The sequence below is a fragment of the Stigmatopora nigra genome, chromosome 8, assembly GCF_051989575.1.
Source record: "Stigmatopora nigra isolate UIUO_SnigA chromosome 8, RoL_Snig_1.1, whole genome shotgun sequence".
Classification (NCBI taxonomy): domain Eukaryota; kingdom Metazoa; phylum Chordata; class Actinopteri; order Syngnathiformes; family Syngnathidae; genus Stigmatopora; species Stigmatopora nigra.
In genome coordinates this window covers 8,704,274-8,729,158 of record NC_135515.1, presented here as the reverse complement: position 1 = coordinate 8,729,158, position 24,885 = coordinate 8,704,274, and the positions used below count along the sequence as shown (strand labels likewise).

At 39.7% G+C, this 24,885-nt stretch overlaps 4 protein-coding genes and 1 long non-coding RNA gene across 6 annotated transcripts; 3 read left to right on the top strand and 2 right to left on the bottom strand.

Annotated features, from left to right (window-relative positions):
* Positions 1 to 16: 16 nt before the first annotated feature.
* Positions 17 to 4,632, bottom strand: vtna (vitronectin a). Its single transcript, XM_077722233.1, has 8 exons — positions 4,549 to 4,632; positions 3,519 to 3,638; positions 2,940 to 3,428; positions 2,271 to 2,410; positions 2,049 to 2,205; positions 1,814 to 1,966; positions 896 to 1,444; positions 17 to 646 (listed from the first exon to the last, which is right to left on the bottom strand). The coding sequence occupies exons 1-8, from the start codon at positions 4,604 to 4,606 to the stop codon at positions 528 to 530; spliced, it is 1,785 nt and encodes a 594-aa protein (XP_077578359.1). The 5' UTR covers positions 4,607 to 4,632; the 3' UTR covers positions 17 to 527.
* A 1,411-nt stretch (positions 4,633 to 6,043) lies between these two features.
* On the top strand, positions 6,044 to 10,722 carry sarm1 (sterile alpha and TIR motif containing 1). The gene is made up of 8 exons (XM_077722232.1): positions 6,044 to 6,968; positions 7,760 to 8,378; positions 8,761 to 8,973; positions 9,071 to 9,162; positions 9,229 to 9,555; positions 9,651 to 9,840; positions 9,992 to 10,113; positions 10,235 to 10,722. Exons 1-8 carry the CDS (start codon positions 6,499 to 6,501, stop codon positions 10,335 to 10,337), a joined length of 2,136 nt encoding a protein of 711 aa, XP_077578358.1. The 5' UTR covers positions 6,044 to 6,498; the 3' UTR covers positions 10,338 to 10,722.
* Positions 10,723 to 11,783: 1,061 nt separating this feature from the next.
* On the top strand, positions 11,784 to 13,958 carry LOC144200233 (uncharacterized). Its single transcript, XR_013327069.1, has 2 exons — positions 11,784 to 12,098; positions 13,420 to 13,958. It is a non-coding gene; the product is annotated as an uncharacterized LOC144200233 (long non-coding RNA).
* slc46a1 (solute carrier family 46 member 1) lies at positions 11,791 to 15,175 on the bottom strand. The gene is made up of 6 exons (XM_077722235.1): positions 14,698 to 15,175; positions 13,412 to 13,803; positions 12,851 to 13,323; positions 12,310 to 12,393; positions 11,986 to 12,142; positions 11,791 to 11,909 (listed from the first exon to the last, which is right to left on the bottom strand). Exons 1-6 carry the CDS (start codon positions 15,013 to 15,015, stop codon positions 11,858 to 11,860), a joined length of 1,476 nt encoding a protein of 491 aa, XP_077578361.1. The 5' UTR covers positions 15,016 to 15,175; the 3' UTR covers positions 11,791 to 11,857.
* A 3,236-nt stretch (positions 15,176 to 18,411) lies between these two features.
* LOC144201013 (solute carrier family 13 member 2-like) lies at positions 18,412 to 24,777 on the top strand. 2 transcript variants are annotated; one of them, XM_077723440.1, is made up of 13 exons: positions 18,412 to 18,638; positions 19,248 to 19,373; positions 19,487 to 19,623; positions 19,713 to 19,960; positions 20,025 to 20,063; positions 20,757 to 20,928; positions 21,779 to 21,901; positions 21,979 to 22,188; positions 22,334 to 22,428; positions 22,979 to 23,094; positions 23,175 to 23,336; positions 23,822 to 23,959; positions 24,161 to 24,777. In XM_077723440.1, the coding sequence occupies exons 1-13, from the start codon at positions 18,537 to 18,539 to the stop codon at positions 24,287 to 24,289; spliced, it is 1,797 nt and encodes a 598-aa protein (XP_077579566.1). In that variant the 5' UTR covers positions 18,412 to 18,536; the 3' UTR covers positions 24,290 to 24,777. The 2 variants fall into 2 exon arrangements, with proteins under 2 accessions (XP_077579566.1, XP_077579565.1); XM_077723439.1 differs by having other exon boundaries at positions 18,414 to 18,638; positions 19,245 to 19,373.
* The last annotated feature ends 108 nt before the right edge of the window (positions 24,778 to 24,885 follow it).

Here is a 24,885-nt window from a genome sequence, read left to right as displayed (position 1 = left end):
AGTGGGAAAAGAATGGTTTGACTATAAAATGTCTTTAATCATCAATGGTATACAAAAGATATACTTGTTCAATATTGTTAAAAAGGTTTGTAGGTTTATGTCCTAAAAAATGCACAACTAGAAACATGATTTTTCCTCTGATAAACATATTGATAAAATATGCTTAAAATGTGATGAAAATTGAGTAAAAGTTACTTTTTGAAACGGAAAAACATTTTCCCCCAAAGTTGCCTTGTGACGCAGTAATTTTCACATACTGAAAATGAGTACAGCAAAATTATTTTTAAAAAAGATAAAAAGTGAGCATAAATTATTTGGAGTTATATAAAATATAATTACCACCATTGCAGGTGGTTTTAGTCTTTTAAAGATTACATTCAGAAACAGAACGGTGATGTAACAGTGATAAAAAAATATAGGTCAAGTAGACCTTGGACGTTAACTCGTGGACAATATTTGCTCAAGCCGACAAGCAGGCTTGTTATACTGATATCATCTGACTCAAATCTAGCTAAAGATGATTGACCTTACTTCTCAGCTCCTGCTTTGTCCGAACAGCCGAGCCAGTACTTGGCGATAGATCTGGGATAGTGAGGCGAGGCGGCATCCACTCTCTTGGTACTGAGATTCACTCTGAAGTATTTATCTGCACATAACCAGAGGGGGAGAGACAGACTTTAACTATAATTGCTACATAAACTCTTGTTACTGTGATGCTGCTTCTGGTAAAACGTTGATCCATAAAAGTTTATATTGACAGCTATAAAGCAGGAACACAGAAAATACAACTGTGTCCTTTTAAACGGAAGGCATAATGCTTAAATCACAACACTTTCATGAAATAGAAATATAAAGAGTGAAACCTCAAAAGTCAAAGTAGGATATTCCACAATACCTCCTCTAAAGAAGTAGACGCTCTGTACAGGCAGAGACCTCCCCAAGGGTCTGTCGTTTCTGTATCTGGAGTCGTAGTTGCCTCTGTTATTGTTCCTGTAGCTGTCTCTACGCCTGTCCTGGTCCCAGTCCTGATCCCAGCGCCTGCTCCAATCCCGTCCCAGTCGTTCTTCCATCTCCATTCTCCTCTCGGCCAGCCTCAGGCCCATTTCCATCCCCCTCTCGGCAAACTGCTGGCCCATGCCCATACCCCTCTCAGCCATGGATTCCCAGTAGGGTGAGCGGTTCCACCTCCTACGCCCCCGCTGTTGACCATACTGCTGGCCGTACTGCTGATTGTACTGCTGGCTGTACTGCTGATTGTACTGCTGATTGTACTGCTGGCCGTACTGTTGATACTGTTGAGATTGTTGGTACCGATCCCACATTTGGTCCGGTTGTAGGCGGCGTGGGGGGACATACAGTCGGCCAGCCATGACAGCATCCACTGGTGACTTAAGACCCTTCCAGTCTCGGTCAATGAAATGGTGATGACTGTGATGCTGGGGCGCTAAATGAACATTAAGTAAAGGTATCAAATTAAATATGCTAACACATTTAAAATGAAAAAAGGAGGAATGCACATTTACATTTGAGAAATCTCACACTGCATAACAGTGTGAATCTTTCATTGATTCATTTTCTGAACTGCTGTACTGTAATAATACAAGTAAAAAATATATAGGTATTTTAAAAAAATGTTAATATGGAAAAACTAATAGAAAGTACAATGCAATGAACTTAAAAGTTAAACACAACTGAACTGTAATTAGACTGTGGTTCTTTTTTGTGTATCAATAGTATCACTGCATTAGATATTATTATTAATTAAACACTATATATATACAAAATTATTAATATTATATAAAATTATACTCACTGTCTGAGAAGAGATCATTAAAATATCTCTCATAGTTGCTGGCATACATGTCAGTGTAGCGGCTGAATAACGTGGATGGCGAACTTTCAGATACTTCGACACACTCCTTGTGGGAAGGCTGGTGCAAAAACTCATAGATGTAATACTGATCCCCTAATGTGGATACCAAAAAGAGGCAAAAGATTGAGTAGCCTGTGTGACGGGATTGGCAGAATCTCATAAAGACCGGCTTTACCTTTGAAAAAATACACCTTCTCTCTGCCATTGTGGCTGTGAGCTGGAAGGGCGAAGGCAGCGTTCACGTGATCTGGAATTTTCTCAAAGCCCACACTGATATCACGAGGGTAGCCTTCATCTAGCACGCCATTGTCAAACCTCCAGTACTGGTTCCCCTATTTGGATTTGAAATCAATGTGAATGCTCTGTTCAGATTCATTTTAGGACTAGTGCTGCTTACCTTAAACACGTATGTCTTTCCATGGCAGTTGACCCTCGTGAAAGCAGCATCAATGCGCCCGTTAATGCCCCATATGTCCTTTATGAGCTTGGGATATCCAGGAAGTACTGTCTTTTGGTCCAGCTCAAAAAAGTATTCACCTAGAAAAAAAGAAAATAAGGTCAAAGACTTAACTTTTTTCTGATCAATGTACTTCAGGCCAAGGCTATATTTACAGGGCATGGTGTAGTGCCTAATCTGGGATTAAATTTGTGTGTAGCTATTCATATTCTTCTTCTATGGTCACTTTGGCCTAAGTGATTTTTTTCCTGGCTGCCATGGTTACTAAAGATAGAACTTGTCATATTGGATTACATAGAAAATACATTGATTGAAGTTTGGAGTAGTATCACAGTAGAATTTCTTAAAATGTCTCAAAGCTAAGTACTAAAAAGAAGTTTTGAGGAATTCCTGGAATGCGAAATAACTTTTTTACATATATTTCAAGAATATTTATCATCTACAAAAATATTAACTACGGTAGTAGATTAGTCTCAATATGACCCAAAATAAGCCTATATTTATACTGCAAAACGTGACATTTTTCATTTGAGTGCCACACAACTGACAACTCCATCATGGATCTCTCAATGTTTTTATTGTTTTGAATTTGTAAAGGCGGAAACTCACCTCTGAAGGCAAAGATGGAGCCGTTTTTCAATTGCATGAACGCGTCAAATGGTCTGCCGCTGCACTTCTCGCCGTCGGGATTTGGAGCCGCGGTGGTGCCGGGTGTTGTGGGGGTGCCGGGTGTCGTGAGGGTGCCGGGTGTTGTGGGCGTGCCGGGTGTCGTGGGGGGTCTGGTCGTGTGAGAAACCAGTACATAGGTGGTAACCCGGGGCTTCTCTGACGGGTGGATGGTGGCACTTGGAGGTTTTGCCGTGGAATTGACTTTGGTACTGTCAGGGTGTCTCACTGGCAGGGGTTTGGTGGGTCTGGGAGACCTCGGTGGAGGTTTCTTCATGTTTAATGTGGTTCCAGGTCGGCGTTGCGGTTTGAAGGCAAAGTCCAAAATAGGCCGTAGAGTGGTAATGACGGCGGGTGCTTTACGGCCTGATGGCGTGGTGCTTTCCAGATAATCATCGTCGTCTTCCGCTAACTCAAATGTGTCTCCACGAGCTATGAGAGAAACAGGGAGAGAGAGTGAGTAAAAGTGTGCTTTTGAATTATTGAATATTTTGGTTTTGCTCAGTTGATCCCACAACTTACTCATCATGCCACAAATGGCGTCAAAGTCAGCACAGCAGCTCTTGTAGTACTTGCACATGTTGTCACACTGACACTTCTTTTCGGAGTCAAAACCATTCTCGCAGCGGGCCATGCATGACTCTTTAAAGGAGAAAAGTTAGCGTTCCACAGAAAGTCATTGAAAAAATACTATTTTGAACCAAAAAAAGTCATTTAGCTTCTCTTCCAAATGCCTGATGCTTAACTATCCAGTTTCTTGGCAGCTATCCCAAATTTATGCAGCACATTTTGGAATAAACATAGTACTTTTTAGTAAAAATACTGAATGTTTTTTTAATTATTTAATACAAAAATAGTAAAGTATGATGCTGAAAGAACAGCTAGTCTTATCTGTAGAGATTCTTCCATCTGCATCCAATTTAGGTTACACAAAAACATTCACAGACATGTCCTCAAGTTACTTCTTTGTTTTCTTTGCTGCATGTTAAGCCTCACTGACTAACTGGGGGGCTCCAACTTGGACCCAGTCTTAGGTTCTTACATGTTTTGTTCTAGAATCCAGGCATGATTTGCTCGATCAATCTTTGCTTAGATAGCTCCAAAATACCTAACCATTGGAACAATATATGTCCAAATGATAGAAGAATTTTAGTACTGTGACTTGTATTGTGTTTTTCCTGAGAAAAAACGCTTTCTTCCATCAGAGGCACTGCAGAAATGCTTGTCCCTCTTCTTTCTTTGTGTTCTGACACAAAGCCCAGGTTAGTTTGTAGAAAAATGTCTATAATGTTCAAAAGAAAGATGGCCAATTTTGCTCAAAGATGTGAAAAATGTACAATGTTGATGTTTGTTTTGTTCAGTTTTAAATGAATTTGAGACCCCTAAGTTACTTTCTTTGGACAAGCGACCAAAAACCTGACCTATCGCAGCTAAAGCTGGATACGAACCAAAGTACTAACTAGCCAATTCTAAGCAAACACTTCATGGCCTTTATATTTTAAATTAATTTTGTCCATTTGAAGTATAAAGAAAAATCCCTGTTTGTACTCACCTTCTGCTGCTAAAATGTGAGTGACAAGAGCAAGAAGCACCACAGCCGGCAGCCTCATGTTTCCTCTGCAGTGAGAGAGGACAGAATGAGACCAAAACGATAAACCGTGTGCTCCCAATCATTGGAAACATGTGTCAGTGACCCCACCTCCGGTGTTTTCTTTGGCTAAACTGTCTGCATTTTTTTCTACTTGTGCAAATGAACAAAACAGAGGTTGAGATCAATTGCAAAAGAGCATTTAAGCAACATATTGAGGACTTGTTTTTAATTTCAGTTGATTATCAATTACAATACCAGTTGTTTATAACTTCTTAAAAAGACATAAACTCTATTTGTATATTTTTCCTTTAGTGTGATAATGAAGATCTAGAGCAGGGGCGGCCAAGTCCAGTCCTCGAGAGCCCCTATCCAATCTGTTTTCCAGGTCTCCCTCCACTGACACACCTGAATCAAATCATCTGGATTGGTATTAAGCTTCTGTACAACTTGCTGATAAGTTGATCATTTGAATTAGATGTGTTGGTGGCGGAAAACATGGAAAAAAGACTGGATAGGGCACTCAAGGACTGGACCTGGCCCCCCCTGATCTAGAACAAGGGGAAGAAAGTAAGTTTATTCCATTGGGGGACAAAATATTTATTATAGTGCATAGACAATGAATAACTCACATATTTTAAAGGGATAGTGTAATATGTTTACATATGCTTACACTCATACCTAGGGGAAATTTAGTGTTCAACCAGTTTACCATGCACATTTTTGGGACATGCGAGGAAACTGGAATACCCAGAGAAAACCTACGCATGCTCAAAGAGAACAAGCTTTTTTTCCAACCCAGCCAAACACAGGGTACAAGGCGAAAGACAAGCCTTCAAGCTCACACTCGTACCTAGGGGGAAGTTAGTGTTCAAGAGTATGAGTAAGAAGACAGTGAGAGGTAAGTGATCCATTTTATTCTTGTTGGCATCGGTGAGGCAACTTGCAGTCGTCTGATTGATGGCGCTCAAGAGGTGATATGATGTTTCCATCGTGGCGGAGGGCTAACGAGTCTGAATATGTCATTTATTGGGCCTTGCTTGGGAGGGCGCACTTGTGGAGAAGCACTATCCAATTTTGTCATACGCCGCTGGGTATGATGACAATTAGGCTTTTTGTCAAGTCAATGATGACTACAATTCCTATGTCTGATTTTCTTATTATTTTATTTAAGTGTTCAGCTTGGCATGCAGTTTTGGGACAAGTGAGGAAACCGGAATACCCAAAGAAAATCCACGCAAGCCCGGAAGAACTTACAAACCCCACACTGTGAGTACCCACTTGGGATAAAACGTTCGACCCCAGAAATTTGAGATGAAGTTAGATGAGATTAGATTGGATAAACTGGATGTCCAGTATAGAGGGCCAGCCTTTTTGTATCCAAGGGGAGAGATATGATGCGATGATGGGATGGAGGGTGTGCCTGTTTTATTACCAGCTACATCCCGTCGATCCACCACGGGCGGTGCAAAACGCAACTCGATCAGCATCTCTCGCGGATGCTGCTGCTCCTGGCCGATGTCATTGCAGTGACAGGTCATTTTCTTCAACTGGGGGAGCGCTATTTCTCTTATTTTGTCAAATGGGATCCATCCATTGTAAGCAAGGAAACAAAATGCGCTTTGGTTTTAAGAAAGTATGAGAAGAGCAGCAGATTTAACCACAGGAAGAGACAAAAGGACCTGCTATGTGCTTTCCGCATCTTTTGCAATGCGCTTTCGTCATGTTATTATTCAATGAAATGTCTTTTAGAATTTACTATAGCTGATCACTTAAAAGATTTGGAGGGAGTCGCCGTTTTGGGATTATACTGATCTATTAGAGGCCTTGTTTGTTTGCTTATTAACCAAGTGGAGCGGAGCCCGTCAGCCAGCCAATCTGATGCTCTTGTAAACAAAGCCGCGGTCTCCCTCGATGATCTTTCTCGTCACCTTCTTCCTTTGGAGGATCTACAGACATTTGTCATTAGTCATGTTCAGCTCCGATCGTCTAACGGTCCCCGAATATGTCAGCCGTCTCCAGCGTGGGAAGAGCGGCTCCGGGGCCGAGCAGCCGAGAGCGGTGTCTCCGGGGATCCACGCCGACGTGCAAGCGGCTCTGGACGGCGCGCTGCCCACCCTGCGCTCGGCCATTCAGCGGATGAAAAACGCCAAGGAAACGTCCCAATCAGACGAGACCCGCAGAGCCATCGCGGAGATTTACCAAGTGGTGGAGGAAGCCTGGGTTCTCCCCACGGTGGGGCGTCAGGTGGCCGAAACCATCTGCAACAGGATCCGTCTGGACGGAGCCCTGGAGCTTCTGCTCCAGCTCCAGCAGACACCTGCAGTGGAGATCACCTACGAGTCTGCTAAACTTCTCGAGCAGATACTGGTCTCGGATAACAGGTAATGATCACTCTGCAGACATTAGATTGGGGATACCTGTCACAATGAATTGAATTGAATGCTTTTATTGTCAATATGCAAGTTTAATTTGACAAACAGACCAATAAATCATCAATAAATAAGTAGTCAACAACACAAATAAGCAGAGAAGTGCACAAATGACAACAAACAAACAAATAAATCACCTATAAAATAGTAAGTTACTTATCAAATAAGTCGTCAACATAATAGGATAGTAGTCAGCATACAGATAAGTATCCATTCATTCATTTTCTGAACTGTCACAAGGGTCACAGGGGATGCTGGAGCCTATCCCAGCTGACTTTAGGTTACACCGACCTGGATTCATACCTAGGACCCCAGAGCTGTGAGGCCAATGCGCTAACCACTCAGATAAGTAGACAATATGAATAAGCGGTCACACAAGTATGTAAGTATACAAGTGACTAAAGTAGTTAGCAGCCAATGGAGTTTTAGTGCAAGTACAAGATAAGACTTGATGGGGTGTTTCTAGGTGCAGAACTTGATTAGAGTATGGTGACGGTCTTGAAAACCATTATAAAAGGGGTGGGGTCAAATACAGGAAGTATGAGGTGTGCGGGGAAATTCTCACAGGGAAGTACTTGATTTTATACTATAACCCTCACAAACCGCTTCACATACCGGTCTTTGAGAGGTTCCTGTTTTTTGTAGAGATGTGTTCTCATATGGACAATCTTCAACATGAATGCTTGTCCGTTCTAAATCGGATTGAGTATCTCATTTTAATATTTTGGCTTCTGTTCTTGCAGAGATTACATAGCCCGTTTAGGATTGGGGGTCATCCTCAACTTGACCCGGCAACAAGAAGATGCCCAGCTTGCACGTAGCGTTTCGGGAATCCTAGAGCACATGTTCAAACACACCGAGGAGACGTCAGTCCACCTCATCAAAAATGGTGCCCTCGATGCTCTGCTGTACTGGTGCCGGGGTACGGACCCCACCGTACTCCGTCACTGTGCCGTAGCCTTGGCCAACTGCGCCATGTACGGCGGCCACCGCTGCCAGAGATGGATGATTGAGAAGCAGGCCGCCGAATGGCTCTTTCCTCTGGCCTTCTCCAAAGAAGACGAACTCATTCGCTTCCACGCGTGCCTGGCCGTCACCGTCTTGGCGGCTAACCGAGAAATCGAGAAGGAGGTGGTGAAATCGGGCACCTTGGAGTTGGTGGAACCCTTCATCGCATCTCTGGACCCGGACGATTTTGCTCGTAGTTTGTCAGACAGTGCTGACTGCATGCAGGGGAAGACGGCGTCTGACCTGCAGCACCTTTTGCCGCTTCTGGATGGAACGAGACTAGAAGGAAAGTGCATCGCCGCATTCTACCTCTGCGTTGAGACCAGCATCAAATCTCGCCAACGCAACACCAAGGTATACCTAGGGATGTATTGTATTATCGATTGGTTTAAAATATTGACATAGTTTTTTTTTGTAAAAAATATTTGAGTGAATTTCAGACAAGGGGATGGTTGGTTGTCAGTAGTAATGTGTTTGCTCTTTCCAGTGTGTGTGGGGGTGCATATAGTTAATTTGGCCCATACTGGTTTTACGCAAGGTAATTGAATGATGATTAGCATTAGAACATAGTTAGCTCATAATAAGTGGTGCCTAATTGATTGCTCCACAAAGAAGTGTGGGCAGTGGGTGCTGTCTTCATACATCAGATATAGAAGAGAATGACATATATGACCAGAATATAGGCAATAATAATGAATCGTATCCAACCCAATATGTCCAATGTACCTGTTTCCAGATTTTCCATGAAATCGGAGCAGTGCAAAGTCTAAAAAGAATCGTCATGTACTCCAGCAATGGAACAGCCTGTTCTTTAGCCAAGCGTGCGCTCAGAATGATGGGAGAAGAAGTTCCCAAGCGCATTTTGTCTTCTGTGCCCAACTGGAAGACCTGCGAGGTCCAGACTTGGCTGCAGCAGGTCGGCTTCAGTGCATTCTGTGATCGCTTCCAGGTCAGTTCGGATTTACATCTTGTCAAATCATGAAGCTCGTTGCGGAGCATCCTGACTTGCTCGTCTCTGATATATTTGTTTCTGTATGATGAGCCAGGAGCTCCAGGTGGATGGAGACCTTCTGCTGAACATCACAGAAGAAGATTTAAGCCAAGATCTCGGCATGACTGCCGGCCTATGCCGAAAGAGGCAAGCCAATTGGACGCGACGGGACCACCTTACCTTGGACAGCCCACTGTATTTTCTTTCTACCAGGTTTCTGAGAGACCTTCGCGTGCTCAAAACCTACGCCAACTATGCAACATGCGACCCACACAACATGGCTGACTGGCTGACGGAGGCCGACCCCCGTTTCCGGCAGTACACTTACGGTCTGGTTCAGTCGGGAGTAGACCGCAACAACATCCAGACCTTGACGGATCAGCAGCTCTCGCAAGATTGCCATGTACTCAATGGAGTGCACCGAGCCAAGATCCTCGCGGTCAGTCGGAAGCCGCTGAGACCCTGCAACACGGACGCCCAGCCTGCGGGACCCGATGTTTTCATCAGCTACCGCCGGACCACCGGATCTCAACTAGCAAGGTCAGAGCATTAGTGTTACAGTCCCACATTTCTGTGCCCATTTGACTTTATTTGTGAAACTTTATTTGATACTCTATTTATTTCTGGCAACAAAGCCTTCTAAAGGTGCATTTACAAGTTCGAGGGTTCAGCGTCTTCATTGATGTGGAAAAGCTGGAGGCCGGGAAATTCGAAGACAAACTGATTCAGAGTGTCCAGCGGGCTCGGAACTTCATCCTGGTCTTGTCTGCCAACGCTTTGGACAAGTGCATGGGGGACACAGCCATGAAAGACTGGGTGCATAAGGTCAGATCAGTATCTATATTTCTAACAGCTCTATCTTGGCTCTTTTTTATTTGGAGAGATTCATCCGATAATAGCCATTTGTCATGTTGGGGGGAAAAAATGACACTAAAATATGTGCACAGCTAGCATTATCATTCATCTCATGACACAGGAAATAGTCACTGCCCTTGCCTGTAAGAAGAACATTGTCCCGGTCACGGATTACTTCACATGGCCTGATCCCACGTCTCTACCAGAGGACATGAGATCAATTCTCAACTTCAATGGCATCAAGTGAGTCAAACAACCTGTTCTGTAAATCACAAATGAGCATATCACTTATACTTTAAATTTTAGCCACACACAGACCATATGGGATTACTAGTTCTCTTCTCATTGCATTGTTTTGACGCAGGTGGTCCCATGAATATCAAGAGGCCTCAATAGAGAAGATCCTCCGCTTTCTAAAGGGAAACCAAGACCTCCTTGATAGTTCCAAAGAGCAGAAGAAGAAGTGAAAATGATTTATATAGCTAAAATTGCTCTTTACAGAAGAAGCCTTCTACTGCTCTGGCCATGCGCATGTGAAGATAACCTGACAATGTTAACACAATGGCAATGGTGAAGTTCAATCTATTTAAGATGTTGCTATCAATGGCAGTGAATGAGTTAAACGCTTATGCAAATTGTATATTGCAAAGAATATTTAATCTTAATAGATTGTGCATAGAAACTGACACTTTGTTCTCAATAATGTGCTATCAGGTACACTGTATGCCTTTTTTTGTTGTTGTCTCAGGAACAGTAAAAGGATTAACAGTCAAGTAAATTGCATAGCATCAAAGTGTAATTTCTGTTGGGTTTAAATTTAGAATAAAATGTACACATCTCATCTCTCATAAATACTGGTGAAGAGGTGGAATTTAATATTTGCATTCAAATGATACACCAAATACATGATCCTTTTTGAAAAATATGTCTTTTCAGATAGGCAATAGAAAACACAAAGGTCAATCCACACAATCCGATATGTCGCTTAACCTCTATGCTTCCCTTTGTGCATTTTAAAACTGATTTGTTAGATCATAGTGCAATGAGGATGTGACCCCTCCGGCTTCATGTTGTGCTTAGGGACTATCCAGTGTTGGTTGGAAGCTGCTTTGCTTCAACTTGAAACTCAGTAATCCCTAACTGCTTACACACTTCCAATTTTGCTGCTCTCAATTATTCATGCAAAACCTCAGGCATTTTTTTTGTATATTTAATAAACTATAGTGAGGATGAAAAAATTGATTTAAAAAAATGTCAAAACAAATCTCAAGTATTGAAGTATTTAAAATGACTTTCAAATTATTCATGTTGAACTGAACCATCAATATTCAAAATACAAAAACAAAACATTTTTATGCATTTTAGTACGGCTTTAAATCATTTTAAATATTCCACTTGTTAAAAAAATTGGACGGATTCAAGTGATATTACTTGCATTCTACATTTGCTTGTTGTTAATTATTAACAAAAAAAAAGACAAATTGCACATCAACAAGTCTTCAGTAGAACAATGACGTGCTTTAAACAATTATAAAAATCTTATAAAATATATTTAAGGCACTGATGGCTGTTGATCACCAGTACATGCAGTTATCCTCACAAAGATTGCTGGGGTGCTTGAGCATGGTGTTAAACCAACTCAATTTTTAATACTTTCCCTTCTTTCAAGAAAAATGAGTCACTAGGAAGTATGCCAAATTTCTTCCATTTACTCCACTGCAATCTCTGTATTTGTTACATTCAACCCAAAAACTAGAATGCACAGGATTAGTAACCTCACATCATGGTCAAGCTGCATGGGTCAAGTTTTTCTACTCTTGTTTGTCCCTTCTGTCTTGCCATTGCGCTCACACAGCTGTAAGTCATTTAAAATGAGTCCCTGTTTTGTCTATTTAAACCCCACAGAATTTGTTTACTTCATTTGTCAAATCGTCTGCTTTACTTCCCTTGCAATGTGTCTATGTTACCTCTCCCCAAAGACATAACATCAAGATTCCATGGAGTCCCTGAGTCCTTTCTTCTCTACACAGCGCAGACCACTGGAGACAAATGGGCATAAAGTTCAAAATACTACTCAAGTATTTTGTGTTCGATTGAAGCAATGAGGAGACTCACCCGATGATTCCAGCTGGGATGACTAAGATGATGGCAGCAAACAGGAAAATGAAACCCTTCATAAAGTGCAGCGTTGCTGGATAGAGAGAGTTGAAGAGGCCACTACCTACTAGGTAAGACAAACTCTCCACACAGGCCACGGAGGAAAAGAGTGCACCTAGCAGAGGGCGAAAGATGTTGATATATAATGAATTTAGATTTAATACATACATTAGTAAAAAAATAAGATTGGGTACAGTTCTAAAATGACTTCAGGCACTGGAAAACCTTTGAAATTGAATGCATGGATCATATCACTTGTATATATGTTGATGTGAGGCTGACCTTGTTCAGACTGCCTCACTAGTTTGGACAGCTTGGACCTGAGCACAGGTATGCTGGCCACGAAGAAGAATAAAAAGCCATAACCTGCGGACAGACAACAACAAAATATCTATTAAAAAGGAACAGACTTTTGATCATTGTTGTAAATAGCAGTAATTGAATAGAACCAACCATAACAATTCATATTTACTATAATACGGTATTGCAATTTTAACATTTTCATTTGAAATTCATGTTTTTTTGTCTTTTTTGACCTGTTTGTTTCTTAAAAAGAAAAATTTGAATGTTTTAGGTAAAAAAATATATCTCTAAACAGAAGAGACCATCAAAATAGCTGTTGATTTATTTGATCATGTTTTTTGTCAATTATTTGTTTAATTGTGTTAGCCATAATTACCATACATAATGACAAATTTGAGTTGGAGACAGCTCTAAATTGTTAATAAGAAAAACAGTACCCTGCCCACATCTCACAAATGGCACCCAGCTCATCTTAAGTGAGGCAATATTGAAAAAAAAATGGGGTTTTGTTTTGTGTTACCTGTAAACATAAGCAGCGTGCTTTGCGCAACAGCGAAAACCAGCAGCCCAATGATGTTGGAGGCCAGACTAATGACGGCCACCCACGAGTCTTCCAACCAGAGCAGCAAGATCTTTAAGCCCAGCAAACTGCTCAAGTAGCATAGGTGCAGAACGGCTGAGCCGTAGCCAATGAACATCGGGTCCCAGCACAGTGGCGGGCTCAGCTCGTACAGAACGTACAGCTCGCGACTACCGATGTGCACGGTCACCACCAGGAAGAAGCAGAGCATGTAGAGCCATAGTTTGGATCTGGAGAACCTTCCGTTTTCCTCACCGCCTCCGCCGGTGAAAATATGCCACAGGGCTTTGTGGTGGCCGACTGTGAGAAACTTTGAGTCGGGGTCTTTCTGGACTGACTCGGGGACAAACAGGAAAGCGTACAGAGCCGACGCCAGGCTGGAAGCCAGGACCAACCAGAAGGGGTAGATGTAACTACAAAATTCAACAAGCCAAGATGTTTTGTTTAATGTTTGACTGATTTCAAGGGGAAAATAATAAATTCAATAAAACTGGGACTTACCCTTGCAGCTGTTTCCAGTGTCCTCCAATGATGCTGGCGAACATCCCCGAGAGACCGATACACGCCTCCAGGACGGCCACCCTGAAAGTACGGGAGCTTCGGTCGCTCGTGTCTGCCACGTACGCAAAGCAAGCGGCAAGGATGGCGTTGAAATCTCCCGTAAGTCCACTGATCAGTCTACCCACGAGGAAGTAGATGACGGGCAGCTTGAGGTATATGACCACCAGGTAGACTACAACTTGCAAGAACAGGCCCAAGTTGGGGATGATGAGAACGGGTCTGCGGCCTACGGAGTCGCTCCATGAGCCCAGGAGAGGCACGATGAGCAAGCCGACGGAAAAGCCTGCCAGATTGATGTAGAGGTTCCAATGTGCCGTCAAGGTTTCCACCTCCTATAGAAGAACAAATTAAATATTCAGGTTCTTCAATGATGCTAGTCTTAAAAACGTGAACAATATTACAAAAGCATTGTATAGCCAGAAAGAGCTTACATAATTAAGGCTTATTGTATTATTTTAAAAAAATAAAGGTACAACAACCCCAACAATGTCTTTTTTTACATGTGTACATTTCAGTCAATATTATTCCAACTCATTGGCTTCCATTTAAGGTGATGGATGTCCAACTACGTAGCTCTTTTAATCCTTCTGCTGTGGTTTTGACAGTTTTATGCATCAGTAGACATCTATGATTCGTTCATTTGCACCTGCTTCAAATGGGTTGGACATATAGCGCTGTCCATGGTACCCAGTAGTCACTATATTTAGCAGAGATTGTTTATTACCCTACGTTAGACAGTTTTAGGCATAATTTGGGAAAAAATAAATGTACTTTTGCATGACACAATGCCATGTGTTGCCTTTATGTAGAAAAAGGCCTTTCGGCGTCTAATTATTTCTTCACTAGTAAAAGGCCAATCTATTTGAACTGGGAAAGTAGTGGCATCAGTGGCAGCTTGTGAGTGAGTTGAAGTAAAGTAGTTAAATAACTACTTCCTTTTAGCTGTAAAAATGTTTAACCTCCTATTCTTAGCCACACCTCTCTCAGGAATTGTTTTAAGAATATGAAACAAAATAATTAGCACACTTCCGCATCACTCATAAATGCACCTTTTGTAAATCTGAACCAAAATGTAATGCATATATTCTATTTTTTTTCCTCTGACAGTCATATTTTGGAAGAATTTGGAGATATACCCTTGGGAAATAATAAAGCATCATATTTTAACCCAAAAGCAAAATATAGAAGTTTTTATAGGATCAATCAATCAATGTGAATCAATGTACCTTTTGAAGAGGGTCAGGATCCGCGGAGCTGTTACCACACAGCGACCTCTTGGAAGCATTGTAGTCCAGATCCTCGCTAATTCGGTCCCACAAATACTGAGTGGTCAACGGAGCCTGAAGTACTACAGCAAACACGGATAGGAACATGACCGGCTCCACGCGCACCGGCAGCGGGCACGCAAATGGGGGGCCTCGAGCTCCAGATGACGCCGAGGGTGCTGTGGTGTCATCTTCTTGGCCGAGCGATAATTCCGAATCGGCGTCGGTTTTTGCTTCTTTGTCATCGGGAAGAATAGCGGCCGTGTCCGGCTCATACATGTTGATTCTAGTCAAACAAACATGAATTATAATATGAAGCTTAGTACTCACTTGCTGGGTACTCTTCTCTTTCTCACGACTAAAACGGACTTCATCTTAGCTGGTTACGGGAAGCATAAAAAGGGAATAGCAGAGGTTTTGACTCCTCAGCAAAATGGCATAAGGAAGTGTTGAGTTGACCTTCAGGTGAGCTTCTTGCGACATCACGTGGACATAGTGTTGTATTACAGACGCAAAATGCTCATATCTCATTTTCTGAACTACTTTATCCTCACTAGGATTGCAGGGGTGCTGGAGGAAGAGTGGATAATGGATGGGTTGGTTCTGGCTTTGAGGGTTCGATCTCAATTCGGTCCTCACTGTGTGGAGTTTGCATGTTCCCCCTGGGCCTTTGTGGGTTTTATCTGGGTACGCTGGTTTCCTCCCACATCCCAAAAACATCCAGGATAGGCTAAGTGCACTAAGTTTTCCCTGAGTATCAGTGTGAGCGTGAATGGTCCTCCGTCTCCTCGGGACCTGCGATTGGCTGGGGTCCGATTCAGAGTGTCTCACGCCTAGTGCCCATAGCAAGCTGGAATAGGCTCCAGCACCCCCTGCAACCCTTGTCACCATATAGATAGTTTTAGCATTTGAGTTAAAGTTCAAATTAACCCTTCAACATGTTGTGTTTACAGTATAATGAAATTGTGATCTTGTCTTAATTCTAATGCAACTTACTTGGATTGTGTGCATTCACATCTTGACTTTGACTGGATATTTTTCCGCTTTTTCTCTGTGAGTGATTAGTATGCCCGACTCCAAATATTGTATTTTGTAGCACCCCTCTTAGTTTACCATTTCTAAGAATCTTGTTTATTTGCAGGATCAAAGTTTAAAAGTACTTTCATTCATTTTAATTCAAGTAAATAAAGGGTAACTTTTCTTGTATCAGTCAACGGGTGTCATAATGCACCACCAAAAGCCTTTTTTTATAATATTATTAATGGTGTTCACTCACTACTGTTCGACCCTGCACCTGTTTGGGTTATGTCATGAGATAAGATGTACCAGTGTATTGCAAGGATTTGCTCCAGTATGCTTCTGCTGAGATTTGTTATTGTTCACTTTGCAACATTGCTTATCCGGGTCAGGGTTTGTGGGGTGCTGGAGACTATTCCAGCTGACTTCTAGCTAAAGGTAGAAGGATTGTAGGATTGTTATTGTGTTTTTAGTAAGAATAACTGGAGTGGGTGTGTTAACCCAATTTTATTTGTAGTTTGTTTAACCCTGAACATTTTAAATTAATACAAATATTTAATTGACTCGAAGCCTGGGGGCAGGTGTGGGCTTGAATGAATGCATGAATGGACGAATGAATGAATTAATCAATGACTCAAGGCCTAAGGAAAGTGTTTGGGTTTCACTATGGCCTTGTGTAGAGTTTTTTTTCCTGTGATTATTGTGGCTTTGAATTAGACTTACACAACAAAGTATAAACCGCCCTGTTTTTTTTTCAATAGCAAAAACAAACAGACAGATTTTTGTTTACTACCTCATACTCTCAATTTAAACTTTTATCTGCCATTCTCCGCTGCTCCTTCAAATACTTCACAACTTTCTATCCCGTTACTGGTGTTTTTATTTCTATTTCTCTTTGTTTTAGCAAAGAAACCAAGCACTTTAAACTATTTTACATTCAACGTTAAATCTTGAATGCTTAATAAAATGTAAGTTTGTATTTAAAAAATAAAATCATTAGTGTCAGCCACTCAATAATATTAGTTGGATTTCTGTGAAAACAAACAAAACAAAAGGTTAGCAAAGACCTTGCTATGGAATATTTTGAGAACTCTGAAAAAATTGGATTCAAATCTATCTGTTATATATATATATATATTTTTTTTTTTTACAATTTACCTGCGAGGGACTTTGAGCTTGAGAGCAATTAAATACAAACCCACGATTATTGCAAGTCGTAAATTACCCGCTTTCTCTTATCGTCTCGTATAGCAAAGCATTTGATTGGTATTTTGATAATAGAGATTGTGTATATAACAAAAGTTTGTTGTTGCTCTCAACAGAATGCTCTTTGATCCCCTCCATTTCAATGTCTCTAAATGATGTATTTATTTTTAAGATATTCATAATGAATTGTTTGGGCCATAAAGAGAATATTGCAAGTAACATGGCTCATGTTCACACATGCATAAATACGATCAATGTGAAGAGCAGGAGACCAGTCTGGTTTGTCTACATATCTTTGTTTGGGAAGAATTTAATGGAAATCACTTCATTGTTCTGTCGAAGACACACCCACACGAGTTCTTTTTAAAGGCCAATAAATCTGTTATCTAATAGTACTTTGGCCTTGCATGTTACTTTATATTTTTGTGTGTATATATGTGTGTATATTTTTGTGTATATTTGTGTGTGTATATGTGTGTGTATATGTGTGTATATTTGTGTGTATATATGTGTGGGTGTATATGTGTATGTGTGTGTATGTGTGTATATATATGTATATATGCATGTGTATATGTGCATACATATATATATATATATATATATATATATATATATATATATATATATATATATATATATATATATATATATATATATATATATATATATATATATATATATATATATATATATATATATATATATATATATATATATATATATATATATATATATATATATATATATATATATATATATATATATATATATATATATATATATGTGTGTGTGTGTGTGTGTGTGTGTGTGTGTGTGTGTGTATATATGTATATATGTTATATATGTATATATGCATGTGTATATATGTATGTGTGTATATATGTGTATAAATATATATATATATATATATATATATATATATATATATATATATATATATATATATATATATATATATATATATATATATATATATATATATATATATATATATATATATATATATATATATATATATATATATATATATATATATATATATATATATATATATATATATATATATATGCATGTGTATATGTGTGTATATAGGTATATGTATGTATATGTGATATTTTTTCGTACAGTACATGTACCAATTATATTTAAAGAAAGAAAGTAAAATTGTTGACTCAGGGAAACTGAGAGGACTCTGAGATGTGGTATCATGTGTTTATTTATTTTACATGTGTAGATATGCCTTGGTTTATGGTTCAGTATTCTATTCAAATGCCAATATAATGAAGAAAGTAAAAAAATGGCGGCGCTTCATCAGAGTTTTCAGATTATAGTTAGTCTGGGTTTATTGTCTTCATAGCACATGGCCTTATCTTTTTCTGAAACTTGTAAGCACACACGGGTCTCTTTCTCACTCTGAGGTTAATTTTTAATAGGATTTAGAAGGACATATGAACTGCTATTTAAACTGTGATCTCATGATAATGTCTCTTCGAGAGAGCAGTGTTGTCACTCTTCATTTTTTCTCTTTTTTGACCTGCTGACTCCATTCTCTGAATGTGTAGCATCGTGTTTGAATTATGGCTGGATTTCTTACATGGCTCTGGAGGTACAGGAATTATCTTGTGATTGTTCTTACACCTCTTCTGCTGCTGCCTCTGCCGCTCGTCATCCCTACTCCCGTAAGAATGCCTCGCCATTGGGACTGATGCTATTGATTTATTGACTGGAGACGCTTCTCTAAATCTACATTCTACATGTCACAATTTGTAATGTACATCTACGCTACCGAAATGCAATGCAAACACTTTAAAATGACTAAGTTGTTGTTTTATTTTAGGGCTTCTTGTTCATTTCAATCAAAATGTTTGACTCAATAGATAGTGCAGGTGCACAGTGGTAAAAGAGGGAGAAAATGCATACTAAATACATATATAATTGTTTTTGGCAAGGTCTTTAATTTATTGCAAACAAAGAATATACATTATATATAGTAGTAATATAAAAAACATAAAATGCTGAACAAGAGGATAAATTGGCCTATGTTATTGCAACATTTTATTCCGATAACTCAAGCCTTAATGTCTAGTGAATAAAATCCATTACTATATTGTCTTCATCTTCAGTATTGTTTCTGAACAACTCTATGAAATTTCTAAATTCAGTAAATGCCTCAGGTTTTTTCTAGTATTCTTCTTCAATATCATTTAATGAATGACTCCCCTTTTGGATTTTGAAAGTAAATGTCATTGTATTTTCATCTACTAAACATATGGGATATTTTACAGCAGGCAAAATGTGGCTTTATTATCATCTTAATGGCTCTGTACTGGTGTACAGAGTGCATTCCTCTGGCTGCCACGGCCCTACTCCCTGTCATTCTTTTTCCCATGATGAAGATTATGGAGTCAGATGAGGTAACTTCATCCGCACCAATATTTGTTGTTCTCAATTTGAATGGAATGTGGTTGAAGAGTCACAGAAGCCAAAGCTTCCCTTAACCTGCCGAACACATTTTGCTATGGCGCAGGTGTGTATCCAATACCTGAAAGACTCCAACATGCTCTTCATTGGCGGTTTGCTCGTGGCCATCGCTGTGGAGCACTGGAACTTGCATAAGAGAATCGCCTTGCTGGTCCTGCTAGTTGTCGGGGTCAAACCTTCACTGTAAGACTTCTAAATCCCCATTTGTAGTAGTTATTCGGAAAGATTAGAGCAACGTGGGACCCTTACTTCATTTTTTGTGGTCTTTTCAGCCTAATGATAGGCTTCATGGGCACCACGGCCTTCTTGTCCATGTGGATTAGCAACACGGCATCTACAGCCATGATGCTGCCCATTGCCAACGCCGTGCTGCTGCAGCTCAATGACTCTGAGGCCAATGCAGAAGAGAAAGCGCCAACTTTCCAGACTGCCAGGGAAGGTGTGGATAACCAAAGTTTTGAGATGACTGACACTAACAAATCCAAAGAAGTCCAATTAAATGACAGCAAGATTGACATGGGTGAGTGTGTCACTCAAAAGAGTTTGTGATCAAGTTACAATTGATGTTAAAATTCATTTTACAGATCATGGGAACAAGGATGTGACAGACGATGAGGTTTCAAGTAAGTTTTTAAATTGCATATTTGTTTTTTTAGATCATTTTGGAATGAGTATTTTATGTTTTTATCAATAAATGGAGTGCCTTTTCAATTGGTGTAGTGTAAAGATAAGGCAATGAGATATACATTCATTTTTTTCCCGAAATGCTTATCCTCGCAAGAGTCGCAAGGGGTGCTGGAGCCCAGCTAACTACGGGCACCAGGCGGGTGTAAGCCTGAATTGGTTAATTGCACGGCAAAGAAAATAGACAACCATTCACAATTACACTCATACCTAGGGGCAATTTAGAGTGTTCAACCAACATACCATGGATGTTTTGGGCTCCAGCACCCTTGTGAGGCTAAGTATTTCATTAAATGAATGAATGAATAAATAAGTCACTTGGAGACAAAGCTGCAAAACCTGACCTTTCTTATGATTAACCAAGCCTTTAAGGGGATTCTCCAATTGACCTTTTTGACTTCTTCCATAACTTTTTATGGCAGTTGGCAATCTGAAAAAGACCAATAGAACAAATAAGACAGTGTTGATTGAAGCGTTTGATGGATCATGATAACTCAACGATGGCGCCAAGACGTATAATTACTCAATTGTTGTTTAGGAGGTTCTTGCAAAGCTTATTTTCATGATATGCAATTATAACCCTCACCTGTTTTCAAATAACATCTCTGAAACATCTGTACTTCTGCACTCAGAACATGAGGCTTGGAATACAAAGATAGAGCAGCGTCGCAAATTGCGGGAGCAGCACTTCACAAATCTTACCAAGGGCATGAGTCTGTCTGTTTGTTATGCTGCCAGCATCGGAGGGACTGCCACCCTCACTGGAACGACACCCAATGTCATCTTGAAGGGCCAGATTGATAAGTATGTCTTAATATTCAGTGTGTACATTTCTTGATATTATATAATCACACCAGTGGATGTGTCGCTTAGTTGTTAACGCCCTATGTGAAACAATCAACGTTAGCTCTGGTAGGATAAAATTCTCATAATTGCCACTGAAACATGATAACGGCAACCTCCCAAAATTAACCTCTTTCCTTCAGTAGCTGCTGGGATATTTGGTGACAACAAGCAGTCAACAACATAACTAAGTAGTCAACATAGATAAGGAGTCAACATAGATAAGTAGTCAACATGAATAAGTAATCACATAGATAAGTAGTCAACATGAATAAGTGGTCAACATGAATAAGTACTAGTCAACTTGAATAAGTAGTCAACTTGAATAAGTAGTCAACATGAATAAGAAGTCAACATGAATAAATAGTCAACATGAATAAGTAGTCAACATGAATAAGTGGTCACATAGATAAGTAGTCAACATGAAAATTGACGAAAGTTGTTAGCAGTCTATGGAGTTTTAGTACAAGTACAAGACATTAGTCTCGATTAGATCCTCCTAGGTGCAGAATTCGAGTAGAGTATGGTGAATGCCCTTGGGAAGAAACTGTCCTTTAGTCTGTTTGTTTTGGCTGTTATGGTCCTGTAGAATATTCATGGCCTGTAGTGTGGGCATAGCCAAACGCTGCTCTGCTGTCCTTTCCATGTTTGTGACTGAGTTAACGCTGTCACCTTTATTGAGGATGTCTAATGAGCGTTGTGCTTTGTGGTGGTGCCAGTACAGTACCTCCTTGCCAATATTGACCGTTTTGGAATTTACTCAAAGCAAGATTTTCCCATCTGAAATGTTATTTCCCATCCTGGCCAACAGACTTTATCCAGATAATGGTGGCATCATCAATTTTGCAAGCTGGTTCGGCTTTGCATTCCCAAACATGATTCTCATGTTGGCCTTAGCTTGGTTATGGCTGCAGTTATGGTTTCTGGGTTTCAAGTAAGTCAACATTTCCTACACATTGAAGAGCTATTCATACAATGGTCAGACAAAATTTTGTATTGTGATTTTTCCAGTCTGAAGAAATCATTCGGATGCGGTTCAAAGAGTGCAGGTGACAAGGAGGCCTACCAGGTAATCAAAGACGAGTACAAAAAGTTGGGCAAGATGAGCTTCGCTGAGGGCTGTGTGCTGGTTATCTTCACGTTGCTGGTTCTTCTGTGGTTTACCAGGGAGCCTGGTTTCATTCCAGGCTGGGCCTCAGTTCTTTTTAACCAAAACAAAAAGTAAGAATGACAAAAACTGTTTGTATTGGGCTTCAAATGTATCTACAAAAATGGAAAAGACTATGTTTCCAGGACCAAACAATAAGTGTCTGTTAAATAGCTCTTACTGTTAAACGTAATTCACTTTTGAATGTTTACTCATCAGGTATGTCACAGATGGCACGGTAGCAGTTTTAATGTCATCGCTGTTCTTCTGCATCCCCTCCAAATTTCCAAGATGTGGCAGAACGTCTGACGATGGTAGGACAGTCGTTCACTCGATATCTACTGCGTACAAGCAGAGTATGCCATAACAATCTTAGTAGCTTATAACTATGCTTATCTTTATATGTGCATGTCAAGCAGTTAACCATTAAAAAATAAAAAACAATATGATAGCGATTTTTTTGGCTCTGAGCTTTTTGAATCTATGAGGAAAAGTTTTTACTATCCCATGCATCCTTTCTTCCTTTGAACTATAAGATATAAAGATACAGTGGTAACTTTTAGGGCTTGTTAAAGGCCATTTTGCTGATTCTGTGTTTTAGGATACAAGTGTTATCAGATCTCCTTTCCCGGCTTTTAGCTTGATATCTTTAAGGTCAAGCAACAACCTGTTGCTCTGTTGTTTTCAATTGCTTACCGGTCATGTGAATGAATCATATTCTCAGCTTCCCCTACAAAAATGGACTGTATTTTCTTCCTTGAAATGAGCTTGTTTTCCATTTATGGATGTACTCGTGAAGCATATCAGTGAATCCATGAATTTTTATAGCAGCTTGAATAATTCCTCATCTCTTTTTTCAAATAGAGGGTCCCACTGAAGCCGCACCGCCTTTGCTGACATGGGATATTGTCCATGAAAAAATGCCCTGGAACATCCTCTTGCTCCTGGGGGGAGGCTTTGCTTTAGCCCATGGTAGTGAGGTAACCTCAGACTCGGTTTTATTATTTGAATTCCTTTCACCAGCATTTGGACGCAATATTTTTCTTGCCACTGATTTAAGGTTTCTGGACTGTCTACATGGTTGGGAGAAAGTCTCGTTCCACTGCAGAGCATCCCTCCTTTTGCTATCTCCATTATACTGTGTCTTCTCGTAGCCATGTTCACGGAATGCTCGAGCAACACTGCTACCACCACGCTGTTTCTACCAATACTCGGCGCCATGGTGAGAGCCAAAACTTCATCTTTTTCGCCACCTTACACTACCAGACATGCCAGGACTAGAGTTTTCTTGTGTTAAGAGATGCAATTGGTGGAATAAAATCAGGTTAAAAAAAACCTATTATAGCATTTTTTTTATAATACTAGTTTAATATTTGCATTTAAAAGAAAAAAATAAATAGATGTTCTGTACAAAAGTTAATACATGACCAAGGAATAAGAACGTAAAACTTTCTTTCATTAAATTCATAAAGTTAAATGATGGTAATATAAAGTCAGACCTGAAACAAAAAAAAGATAGGATGTTATTTTAACTACTTCAGGATATTGTTGATTTAAAATTAAAACAATTGTATGTCTTTAGAATGTCATCCAAAGGGTTTATCATCATCCATCATTTAATGAACTATTTTATAAGTTTAATACGACATACCTTGTACCGTGTAATGGTCTCAATGATCGATCCTTCTTCCCCATTGGCTCCTCTAGGCTACCGCCATTAAGATCCACCCATTGTACGTGATGTTTCCTTGCACCATTGCAGCCTCGCTGGCGTTCATGCTACCTGTGGCCACGCCTCCCAATGCCATTGCTTTCTCCTATGGCAACCTTAAAGTCATGGACATGGTAAGGTCTTATGCAACATAAAGTCTTAGTGGCGGGGTGTGCTTCGATGGCGAGGTTGAGCGAGCATTCAAATTTGGATTTAAGCAGCTTATATTCATCTTACTGTGGATCATATTATTTGTTTTTGTTTTGATAGAACACTAAAATACAATGGATACTAGATGACAGGAAGTATGAACACAATAATTTTTGTGCTTTCAGGCTAAGGCTGGATTCATCTTGAATTTCCTTGGAGTTTTCACCATCAACATTGGCATTAACACTTGGGGCGTGGCCATGTTCGATCTCAATAACTTCCCCAGTTGGGCAAATGTTACTAAAAAATATTGAATGTTAATGAAAGGAGAAAAAATGCACCAGCAAATAACTTTTTCCTTTTCCTTTTGATAATCAAACTCCACTTATTTTTTGTAATATTTTCAAATTAATGCGCACAGTACTAGTGGTTAGTTTCAGTTCATTCTATGCACAACTTCACTTTAATTACATTTTACATTTGGAATCATATTGCAAAATTAAATCAGATCCATAATAAGTAAAAAAAAACAATATTCCAAAAATAATGCAGTTTTGGGTACATGGTTATTTGAATGCTGAATATTATGATAGAACTCTTATAGGGGATGAGTCCAAAGAATGTGCATAATTTTTCTTCTTAATGTTCACATTCATTGTACATGGCATCAAAATTCAGGTGTAAAAATTCACATTCTTTATATTCTGGGATGAAGGTAAGTGTTATTATTTAGCATAATGAAGTTACACAGTATAAATTAATGTTTCATGTGCATGGTCCATATACTGCAGGGCAATATGGAACAAATTAAATATAATTTTTTCTTTTAAAAGTGGTCGTTACTTTAATGTTGATTGTAATTTTTTTTATTGTTGCATGTGTATGTGCATCTTCCAAGAAAATAAATAGG